This window comes from Triticum dicoccoides, chromosome 2A (genome assembly GCF_002162155.2).
Source record: "Triticum dicoccoides isolate Atlit2015 ecotype Zavitan chromosome 2A, WEW_v2.0, whole genome shotgun sequence".
In the NCBI taxonomy this organism is placed as follows: domain Eukaryota; kingdom Viridiplantae; phylum Streptophyta; class Magnoliopsida; order Poales; family Poaceae; genus Triticum; species Triticum dicoccoides.
Genome location: NC_041382.1, coordinates 465,979,270 through 465,991,428, shown reverse-complemented (window position 1 = coordinate 465,991,428; position 12,159 = coordinate 465,979,270). Strand labels below are relative to the sequence as shown.

At 42.1% G+C, this 12,159-nt stretch overlaps 1 protein-coding gene across 4 annotated transcripts; it reads left to right on the top strand.

Annotated features, from left to right (window-relative positions):
- The first annotated feature begins 6,991 nt into the window (after window positions 1-6,991).
- Window positions 6,992-9,824, top strand: LOC119354920. 4 transcript variants are annotated; one of them, XR_005171330.1, is made up of 4 exons: window positions 6,992-7,310; window positions 7,493-7,630; window positions 8,856-9,002; window positions 9,581-9,824. XR_005171330.1 is itself a non-coding variant. In XM_037621689.1 (3 exons), exons 1-3 carry the CDS (start codon window positions 7,061-7,063, stop codon window positions 8,900-8,902), a joined length of 435 nt encoding a protein of 144 aa, XP_037477586.1. In that variant the 5' UTR covers window positions 6,992-7,060; the 3' UTR covers window positions 8,903-9,824. The 4 variants fall into 4 exon arrangements, 1 of the variants encoding a protein (XP_037477586.1); XR_005171331.1 differs by having other exon boundaries at window positions 8,856-9,014; XR_005171332.1 differs by having other exon boundaries at window positions 6,992-7,318; window positions 8,856-9,824.
- The last annotated feature ends 2,335 nt before the right edge of the window (window positions 9,825-12,159 follow it).

Below are 12,159 nucleotides of genomic sequence, written 5' to 3'. Positions count from 1 at the left end.
GTGTGCTTGTTTGCTATATCACTAAGTAATTTTTAGTTGATGTTCTAAGTTGTTCTCTATCTTTAGTTATTGATATGGAACACGAAATACCAAAAAAGTTAGGTGTACTTGTTACTCATGGAGATGGGGAACCTCCTAAAACCCTCAATGCTCATTATGTGAAAAATAATATGTACTACTTTGATAATCCTGAGAAAACCCCATTCAATTATATAATGGGAGACACGTTGGATCAACGTGAATACTTTAGGGATTATCGCTTGGCTCAAAAAGGGAAACTATTATGGGATCGAATTTATATGTTGCATTGGTATGCTCGGCAACTATGCTTGAGATATGATTATACTTGTTGCTCTAGGATGAAGGCTCCACACCTTCCCTTTTCATGCGAAATTAATGATAATGAAACCTTAGCTTCTTATGGTAATGGTATATATGATTACTATGATGTGGAAGAATAGAAGAATTCGTTGCTTTTATGGGTGCTTATGAAATTGAATCTTTGTTTAAAGAGTGTGAAAATCTTGATGATGCTGTTTACAGGCCTGAAAATTTTGCTATACTTAAATATTGCTATGAAAATTATGAACTCAATTCCCATATTGATGATTTTATTGAGAGAGTCTCCGCTGTCCAAGAAGAGACTAATATTTTGCAGGAGTCTATGGAAGAAGAAATTGATGAAAATGTGGGCTCATTGGATGAAAAAGATGATGAGGAGAGCGAAGAACAAAAGGAGGATGAGCGTATTAGCTACCCGTGCCCACCTTCTAATGATAGTAACTCTTCAACTCATACATTGTTTAATTTCCCTTCATGCTTACCGAAGGATGATTGCTATGATGATTGTTATGATCTTGTTGATTCTTTTGAAATATCCCTTTTTGATGATGCTTGCTATGCTTGTGGCCAAGATGCCAATATTAATTATGCTTATGGAGATGAACTTGCTATAGTTCCTTATGTTAAACATGAAATTGTTGCTATTGCACCCATGCATGATAGTCCTATTATCTTTTTGAATTCTCCCGACTACACTATATCGGAGAAGTTTGCCCTTATTAAGGATTATATTGATGGGTTGCGTTTTACTACTACACATGATGATTTTGATAGATATAATATGCATGTGATTGCTGCTCCTACTTGCAATTATTATGAGAAAGGAACTACATCTCCGCCTCTCCATGTTTCCAATATGATAAAATTGCAAGAAACTATTTATACTATGCATTGGCCTTTACTATGTGAGCATGAATTGTTCTTTTATGACATGCCGATGCATAGAAAGAGAGCTATACTTTGTTGTTGCATGATATATGTTACTTTGTGCTCACTACTAAATCACAAATCATTGTTAATTAAAATTGGCTTTGATATACCTTGGGATCCGGGTGGATTCATTACTTGAGCACCTTATGTCTAGCTTAATGGCTTTAAAGAAAGCGTTGCCAGGGAGACAACCCAGAAGTTTTAGAGAGTCATTTATTTCTGTTGAGTGCTTTTATATAGTTTAAAAACAAAAAAATAAAGAGGGAACCCAAAACTTTTCAAAAAGGAAAGTGAAAGTGAGAGAGACAAGCACTGTTGAAGTGGGGGAGCTCCTTGAACTTTGTTCATGCTCACGGAGACTTTGTGAATCTTGATTACAGAAAATTTTAAACAAAAATAATTATCCCCTTGTACAATTCCATTGTATTATAAAAATAATGTGCCAACATTTGCCTTTAGGATGTTTACATTGCTTGTTGGTTTGTGCGGTGCAGAACAGAAACTTTGGCTGTAGTGTGCGATTTTACATTTTTTACTGGAACATCAAACAGTTCTGAAACTTTTTGCACTGTCTTTCTATACAAATTGTTTATTTTCCTAATTTTTCAGAATGTTTGAACTAACATAAGTATGGTGAATGTTCAGATTACTACAGGATGTCCTGTTTAAGGCAGATTCTCTTTTTGATGCATAGTTTGCTTGTTTTGATGAAACTATCGATTTCTATCAACGGATTAAGCCATGGAAAAGTTATATTACAGTAGCTACAATGCAAAAACAAAATATGAATTGGTTTGCAACAGTACTTAGAGTAGTAATTTGCTTTATTATACTAATGGATCTTACCGAGCTTTCTGTTGAGTTTTGTGTGGATGAAGTGATCAAAGATCGAGGAGGTCTCGATATGAGGAGAAGGAGGAGAGGCAAGAGCTCAAACTTGGGATGACCAAGGAAACCCAAGTAAATATTCAAGGAGAGTCAAGCATCTAAGCTTGGGGATGCCCCGAAAGGCATCCCATCTTTCTTCAACAAATATCGGTATATTTTCGGATTCGTTTTGTTCATGCGATATGTGCAAACCTTGGAGCATCTTTTGCATTTAGTTTTCACTTTTATTTTATGCACCATGCTGGTATGAGATAGTCCTTGGTTGATTTATAGAATGCTCATTGCACTTCACTTATATCAGTTGAGTATGGCTTTATAGAATGCTTCATGTGCTTCACTTATATCTTTTGAAGTTTGGATTACCTATTTCTCTTCACATAGAAAAACGCCATTTGTAGAATGCTCTTTTGCTTCACTTATATTTGTTAGAGCGTGGGCATATCTTTTGTAGAAAGAATTAAACTCTCTTGCTTCACTTATATCTATTTAGAGAGATGACAGGAATTGGTCATTCATATGGTTAGTCATAAAATCCTACATAAAACTTGTAGATCACTGAATATAATATGTTTGATTCCTTCCAATAGTTTTGCGATATAAAGATGGTGGTGTTAGAGTCATGCTAGTGGGTAGTTGTGGATTGTAGAAATACTTGTGTTGAAGTTTGTGATTCCCGTAGCATGCACGTATGGTGAACCGTTATGTAACGAAGTTGGAGCATGAGGTATTTATTGATTGTCTTCCTTATGAGTGGCGGTCGGGGACGAGCGATGGTCTTTTCCTACCAATCTATCCCCCTAGGAGCATGCGTGTAGTACTTTGTTTCGATGACTAATAGATTTTTGCAATGAGTATGTGAGTTCTTTATGACTAATGTTGAGTCCATGGATTATACGCACTCTCACCCTTCCATCATTGCTAGCCTCTTTGGTACCGTGCATTACCCTTTCTCACCTCGAGAGTTGGTGCAAACTTCGTCGGTGCATCCAAACCCCGTGATACGATACGCTCTATCACACATAAGCCACATTATATCTTCCTCAAAACAGCCACCATATCTACCTATCATGGCATTTCCATAGCCATTCCGAGATATATTGCCATGCAACTTCCATCATCATCATATACATGACTTGAGCATTTATTGTCATATTGCTTTGCATGATCGTAAGATAGCTAGCATGATGTTTTCATGGCTTGTCCGTTTTTATGTCATTGCTACGCTAGATCACTGCACATCCTGGTACACCGCTGGAGGCATTCATATAGAGTCATATCTTTGTTCTAGTATCGAGTTGTAATATTGAATTGTAAGTAAATAAAAGTGTGATGATCATCATTATTAGAACACTGTCCCATGTGAGGTTATCAAAATAAAAGTGGCCAAAGAGGCCCCCCCCCCAAAAAAAAGATAGGCCAAATAAGCCTACAAAAAAAGAGAAAAAAAGTGAGAGAAAAGAGAGAAGGGACAATGTTACTATCCTTTTACCACACTTGTGCTTCAGAGTAGCACCATGTTCTTCATAGAGAGAGTCTCCTGGGTTATCACTTTCATATACTAGTGGAAATTTTCATTATAGAACTTGGCTTGTATATTCCGATGATGGGCTTCCTCAAATGCCCGAGGTCTTCATGAGCAAGCAAGTTGGATGCACACCCACTTAGTTTTCAGTTTGAGCTTTCATACACTTATAGCTCCAGTGCATTTGTTGCATGGCAATCCCTACTCCTCGCATTGACATCAATTGATGGGCATCTCTATAGCACGTTGATTAGCTGCGTTGATGTTAGACTTTCTCCCTTTTTGTCTTCTCCACACAACCTCCACCATCATATTCTATTCCATCTATAGTGCTATGTCCATGGCTCAAGCTCATGTATTGCGTGAAAGTTGAAAATGTTTCAGAACATCAAAAGTATGAAACAATTGCTTGGCTTATCATCGGGGTTGTGCGTGATTTGAATGTTTTGCGTGGTGAATATGGAGCATAGCCAGACCATATGATTTTGTAGGGATAACTTTCTTTGGCCATGTTATTTTGAAAAGACATGATTGCTTTATTAGTATGCTTGAAGTATTATTGTCTTAATGTCAAATGATAGACTATTGCTTTGAATCACTCATGTCTTAATATTCATGCCATGATTAGATTACATGATCAAGATTATGCTAGGTAGCATTCCACATCAAAAATTATCTTTTTTATCATTTACGTACTCGAGGGCGAGCAGGAATTAAGCTTGGGGATGCTGATACGTCTCCGTCGTATATATAACTTTGATTGTTCCATGCCAATATTATACAACTTTCATATACTTTTGGCAACTTTTTATAATATTTTTGGGACTAACATATTGATCTAGTGCCCAGTGCCAGTTCCTATTTGTTGCATGTTTTTTGTTTTGCAGTAAATCATATCAAACGGAGTCCAAATGGGATAAAATTGATGGAGATTTTTTGGAATATATGTGATTTTTGGGAAGAAAAATCAACGCGAGACGATGCCCGAGGGGGCCACGAGGCAGGGGGCGCGCCCCAGGGGGTCAGGCGCGCCCTGGGCCCTCGTGGTCACCCCGTAAGGCGGTTGATGCCCTTCTTTCGCTGCAAGAAATCTAATATCCGGATAGAGATCGCGTTAAAATTTCAGCCCAATTGGAGTTGCGGATCTCCGGGAGTTTAAGAAACGGTGAAAGGGCAGAATCAGGGAGCGCGGAAACAGAGAGAACAGAGAGACAGATCCAATCACGAAGGGGCTCTCGCCCCTCCCGTGCCATGGAGGCCATGGACCCGAGGGGAACTTCTCCCATCTAGGGGGGAGGTCAAGGAAGAAGAAGAAGAAGAAGAAGAAGAAGAAGAAGAAGAAGAAGGGGGCTCTCTCCCCCTCTCTCCCAGTGGCGACGGAACGCCGCCAGGGCCATCATCATCACCACAATCTACACCAACAACGTCACCGCCCTCATCACCAACTCGTCCCCCCTCTATGCAGTGGTGTAACCCCTCTTTTACCCGCTGTAATCTCTACTTAAACATGGTGCTCAATGCTATATATTATTTCCCAATGATGTATGGTTATCCTATGATGTTTGAGTAGATCTGTTTTGTCCTATGGGTTAATCGATGATCGTGATTGATTTGAGTTGCATGTTTTATTATTGGTGTTGTCCTATGGTGCTCTCCATGTCGCGCAAGCGTGAGGATCCCCGCTATAGGGTTTGCAATATGTTCATGATTTGCTTATGGTGGGTGGCGTGAGTGACAAAAGCATGGACCCGAGTAAGTAGGTTGTTTGAGTATGGGAATAAAAAGGACTTGATACTTTAATGCTATGGTTGGGTTTTACCTTAATGATCTTTAGTAGTTGCGGATGCTTTCTAGAGTTCCAATCATAATTGCATATGATCCAAGAAGAGAAAGTATGCTAGCTTATGCCTCTCCCTCAAATAAAATTGCAATAATGATTACCGATCTAGTTATCGATTGCCTAGGGATAAATAACTTTCTTGTGTGACAACAAGCTCTCTACTGAAACTAACTTAGTTGTGTCTTCATATAAACAGCCCCTAGTTGTTATTTACGCGCTCTTTATTATCTTGCAAACCTATCCAACAACACCTACAAAGTACTTCTAGTTTCATACTTGTTCTAGGTAAAGCGAATGTTAAGCGTGCGTAGAGTTGTATCGATGGTCGATAGAACTTGAGGGAATATTTGTTCTACCTTTTAACTCCTCGTTGGGTTCAACACTCTTACTTATCGAAAGAGGCTACAATTGATCCCCTATACTTGTGGGTTATCACGCATCCAGGCCCTGTGCTAGGATAGGGGACTTGTTCTCTGGGCATCCTGCTTCACCTTTTCGTAGTAGGGGTCGATGATGGCCGAGGCAAGTTCGACCAGGGAGTCCTTCTTCGTGCTGCCCCAGACCCTGTAGTGGTCATGGATTTCAACAAGGTTCTTGCAGGCCAAGCCTGTAACACTGAGTGCTTTTACATCGTCGGTGGTTTCCACCGTGGCGAACTTGTAGTCGGTGCTGTTGACAAACCTGTTGAAACGGTCGCAAGGCTCTATGGCCATGCAGTAGTTGTAAATGAGGACATGATGTCGCACGCACAACTGGGCGATGGTGACCTTCTGATCTATGCCGAGACGACCAGCGGTGTACTCGAGGTCGATGCCGACCACCTTGTACTTGTCTTCAGCAAGCAACTGCCCAACGTTGTTGATGTAGTCGTTCACCACGGCCGGGTCAATGGTGTACACCACCGAAAGATCCATCTCCCTCGCGTGGGTGTCCACTCTATGCTCGCCAAACTCCATTGGAGCGCCGCTGGACATCCCCTCTCTATGTGTCGTCGTGGGTGTGCTTGTTGTGTTGTGGGGCGTGATCGAAAGGTTGAAGAGACTAAGGTTATAATGGCCGCGGGAATTAAAGGGGAAGCCGGACGACCAGGAATATCGGCAGGCTATGATGGCAGTTCTAATTTGCAGCGCGTAACTCCATTGCGCCACAACTGCATCGCGTGGCAACGCGCGCGGCACAACCGCATGCATATGGGGCCCCCGACGTGATTGTGCGCATGCCCAACCGTTGGCAGAGCACGTGCGGGGGGACGCGAGCAGAGCGCTCCGCAGTCTCTTCAACGGTGAGCAACCCTATATATATAGAGAGAGAGAAAATCATTAAGAACGTAGGGTGAAGAATAAATAATTCTTCACCCCGATCCATCCAGCGAGCCAGACTCCCTCGGTCCCACCCGGGCCAGAGACCACCGCCAGTCCGCTACCCACCCCACCGAAAGCTACAAACCGTTTCATGGTAGCCCACGAGGCCACGACCCGGTGTCCCCACTCCCTAGTTCCTCAACAGCTCGTGAGTGTTGAGCGGCAGTTTGACGGTGAATGGCGGGCGGCACCTGGCTTGGTGGTCGGCGGCATGATGCTCAGCGGGTTAGATCGGCGAGAATGGATTCAGACGCGAAGCATTTTGATCAGGCGTGTGGCCTCGATGTCGGGGCAGCGCAGCAGGTGGTGGTCGCGGCGGCGCTGCAAGTGGTGGTCGCGACCACACTGCTAGTGGTGGTCACGGCGGCGTTGGTTCGACCACGGTCGCCACGGACTGCAGAAGGACGAGCATCCCGCGCCGCCACCGGTATTTAAGTTCGTGCTCCTCCCTTGCACACGACACAGCAAGCACGCTGCCCTTCTTCTCCTTGCATGCGGCTGCTAGCTCTTCCTCTTACACCATGTCACCTTTTTCTGCTAGCCCCTTTCCTCCTGCTATATAGCATCTTTATTGATTTGATGATTGCCTCCAAAAATTTCACTGCTTAGGTGTCCTCCGTAATTCCCTTTGGATCTCATTCTGTGCTGCCTCATTTCTTGCCCACGAGGTGTTTGTTTTAATGCCTGAATGGGAACTGCTACTGACAATGTGCTCAAAGAAGACTCTTAACAGTGATATATTGATAGGTATGCCATGATTGATTATCTTGCTGTTTGTTTCATCTTTGTACAATTACTGATTTTGGAATCTTATGTTGCATATATATCTGCCATATAGTTTATGATGTCCAATAAGGTTAGCTCTGCATTAGGATGCTTATTACCTCACTAGTCCAGCCAAAGCTAAGCATGTCTGCGTATGAAAAGATCCATCTAGCATCAGTCTCCTTCTCAATGTTCAGTTTACATCCTTAATTTCACGATAATGCTTCTTGTAGTAACCTTGGAGGTGATTTTTTTTTTTTGGAAAGCCATGATGGATGTTGGGAGTCGTTGCCGAGAGTATGCAGGCATTTATTTCTTTAAATCTACAAAAGCTAACAAACATAAAACAGAAGCTACCAAAGAAAATTCAGTTTAAAGAAAGATGCATCAGTCCACCTTGGTCTTTTATGCTGAGTTCATCAGTCAACTCCTTTATTCTTCCATGTTGCTCGCTTGACACTGTCTTCAAATCTGTAAGCTTATTTATTTTTATTCTGCAAGCTTTCTCTGATTAAACAATATCTCAACATGTTTCTCCAAATTGCGTACTTCCATTCTTGCACCTTCCAGCTCAACAGAAAATTGTTTTGCATAAGATTCAGCTTCCCTTTTCTGAGATGCAATCTCTGATCCGATTGTGCTAATTTGCACATCTTTTTCCTGAAGTTCCTGCTGCAACTAAAGAACAATCTCCTTAGTTCATTTGTGTTGCCTTCTTTTACTATGCCAAGTAGTTTTTACAGACGCACCTAATTTCTCAACTACTGATTTTACATATGGTCATATGAAAATAAATGGTTCTACCCAGCAGAATTGCTCGAGTTATCAGGAGACATTCCAGTCATTCCTTCAATCTCAGAACCATACCGAAGATCATTGCAATCAGTGGGATTCATGATGCTATGTTTCCTATTTTTTTCCTTGGGCTCATTCTGTGACTATTTTTCTATTTGATGGATGTTACTTGCCGTGTGTCGTCGTTCCTTGGTTATTAGATGTGTTTTGCTGCATGAGGAGTTTTGCATCCTGGGTTGCACTTGTTATGTTCTGTTCCGCAGTTCCTGTAAGAGCTGGTACCCAGCAAACTATCGCTTTTGTTAAAGCAGGGATCGAACCTTTTGTCCAAAAAGGTTATCTACATTTTACATTATATGCTTACTTGTGGTTGTATTCTTGTATTTAACACTCTGTAACTGCATTTTCTTAGGAACACTCCATTTTTTCCATTGGTGGGTGGTCATCGATTCGCAGTAGGCCAACTAGTCGTGCAACATCGCTAGTGGTCCTCAGTGTCAGGTTTCGTTGACCGTTGGCTTGCTTATTCATGTGCTTTGCATCTCCTCCCTGCAAGATGGTCAGTAACCAGGTCTTCGCCGATAGAGCTCTCCAGTGTCGCCCCCTCCCCATATATTTGTAGGAGTATATGTCTATTTATCCGCCCAATATGGTTATATTTATTAAAGAAGTTTAGTTATCTGCCCATAAGTCTGAATCTTTATTGACTTGTGGCTTCTTTGCTATGGTTGATTTTTTGTTATTACTAGCATGTTCTAATATGGACTGTCGCCTTGTGTCCCCTTGATAACTGATTGAAACTCCCATCTAAAAATTAGCATGTACGGTATTATTTGTTATGTTCCTTCAAAAAAAATGTTCAGTACAAATTTCATCATGGATGTAAATTATCTTGTCAAGCTTTGAAGCTCATAATCTTAGAGATTTATGTTTACCTCTTTAGGAGGAGATATCACAAGTTTAAGGTTCCATTTGTTCTTTGACAATTTTCTCATTTTGACCATATTACATAATTCTACTAGTTTCTGTTCACTTTGGTTCACTACTTCATTCAGATTCACATATTACAGTCTGTAGAACCTTTATTTTTCAGTCCCTTTTTAATGTGATGTTCTAATCCAAATTAATGTTCTGCAGACAAAGGCTAATCAGTACAGTGATAAAGTTCTCTCCTATATCTTGTTCCATGATTTGAATTAATGCAAGCCTTTACCTGATTCATTGGAGAAATTCAGGCCATTAAAATTACATAGCTGCTCATATGTTAACAACCCAAAATGCTCTCTCTTGTGCCTGGTCGTTGTAATGTACTTGTGTATGTCTGCTTGGACGCTTATTTTTACTATCAAATGGATGTATATTAGTAATGAGAACGGCGTCAGTCTTATGTGTTATACCTTTACAACAGCACATCATGCATTCCCCCATTTTGTGATATGAAGTTCAGACCAAAAACTTGTCAGGATTGACTTTGATCTCATGCAAAAATTCGTTCCACATAGCCATAAATGTTCCTGTTAGTTATCAGTGAAAATTTTGGATTATTCCTATACGGCTTTACAGATAATAGCTTTTTCACCTTTATGTTCATGTTTTGAGTTCAAAATTATAATTAACTACAAATACCCGTGAAAATTCCAGTAATTCACAAACGTGTCTAGTACTGGTCATGCAAATTTTGTGATTATTTGGGCAATATGTTCTTGAGATAAGGTTTTGTTTCAGCTGGATGTTCAAATTGAGAGTTCAAAATTAAAAATGTGCTGAAGAAATAAAAAGGATTCCAGCAATTAATAAACGTTCTGGCCAGCAAACAGGTATAATACGAAATAATGTCAGAACAATGATTTTAGAGGTAATGACGTTCCAATATCTTTTGGACTACTAGAGTCATAATGAATAGCAGAACATATATTTCACATTCAAAAATACCTACAATTTTTTAACGCAGCCTTGTCATATTAAAAATTCAGATTGCCTCCTAATGCTGATTTTCTTCTCTTTTTTTTAACTCATCTAAACACGGTGAACATGCAGCCTTATCCAAAGAAATCATGCAATAACTTTATGGCGCAATCTCTCTTGTCCTCCTGGGCTTTTTTAGCGTTTCGGATGGATTCTCTAGGCAGTAATCTTACTTCGCATGCAAACAATCTTACCTCACCTCCCATGGTCCCTTCGTGACCTTGTCCCGTGGTGGTACAGGACCAAGAATGTAATCTTACCACACAAGCAGTTTTCCTTATGGTTTGATGCACGCTGGTTCATGGCTAGGGTGAGGAATAATAATTCCTCATCCAGGGTGACGAATAGCGCGACCCTATATATATATATAGCAGTTGAACACGCAAGGAAAAGCTGTCCACAAGCTGAGCGCACCGATAGACGCGAGCAGAGGGCGCCAACAGACGCGAGCAGAGCGTGCTGCGGCGCCTATCGGCGGGATAGACCTTCATTTAAGCCAATCAAAATAAGACTGGACCAGACATATCTGTATTGAGCAAAGGGATCGCACATATCTGTATTGACTGGAACGAGAATGCAATTGCAAAATAAGAATTAAGGTCACGATGATGCAATCGCAGTGGTGGTTACGGGAGGCAAGAAGAAAGATGCATCCATTAACGTACGACCTCCTCCTCCTCAACTCAGTGCGCCGGCCGGGCCACTGACCGGCGGCTAAGGAGCGACGGCTTTTTTGGAGAGGTCAAGGTACTTCTCAGCAAAGGCATCCAAGGCTTCCAGCCGGCTGAAGAAGGCCAACGTCGTAGCGTCCTCACTAGCCTTGTAGATACCTATGTACACGATTCACTTGTACACATGGATGTGTAGGTCGACGGTTTCTTGCAGGGCGAGGCACCTCGCAACGAGCGCGACCTCCAGGTGGACATTCTTCGTAGCGTCGGCGGGCAGTCGCAGGGCCACCAGTGCTTGAAAGAGGTTCCGACCATGGAGGCCGATTAGGGTGGCAGGCAATGAGGAGCCCGGGCGTGCGGGCTAGAGGAGTACGGTGATGTCATCCACGAGCTTCTTGACGACGGTGAACCTGTTGGTGGTGCGAATGATCATCTGGTCCAACTAAGAGTCGTAGTTGGCGTCGACAGCGGCCATCCACTAGCCAGTCGCCAACTCCGTCTAGAGACGCTGCCATGCCGCAGGCCGGCGTCGTGGACCATCTGGCATAGTCGCTGGCCGCTTGCGCGCATCGCCACCATGGGTCTGGAGTGAGCACTTTTGCGCTTATTACTGTAGGTGCTTAGGCAAATGCTTAGGTGCATACGATGTGGTAGGTGCATTGGAATGGAGGGGCGCCTTTATATGAGTGCAAACCGCGTTTCATTCACATCATGCTGCCATTTTTCCTGGTCCTCCTCCCATTACTTCCCTCATGCATTCACACGATGCTAATTGAAGGAGGATGCATCATTGGTCGTTCAATATTTCGGGAACCGCTACCCTCTCCCTCGTCTACATTAAAGTCGTATCGGAACTGCACCGCCCGCTGTCAAATCAAATAGTACTGCGCCGCCCGCTGCACGCCTGGCTGAACACGCCTCCTCGCCTCCATCTATGCTTAATTACTGAATTTTAGTTGAAAAAATTAGATACTGCTAGTGATTTTTAGCTTCATATTTTGACAAATCGCAGTGTTACAAGGTGTTCAAGAGATGCACAAATCCTGCTCTCACTTTGCATACGGGTGTTCTATCTAAAAC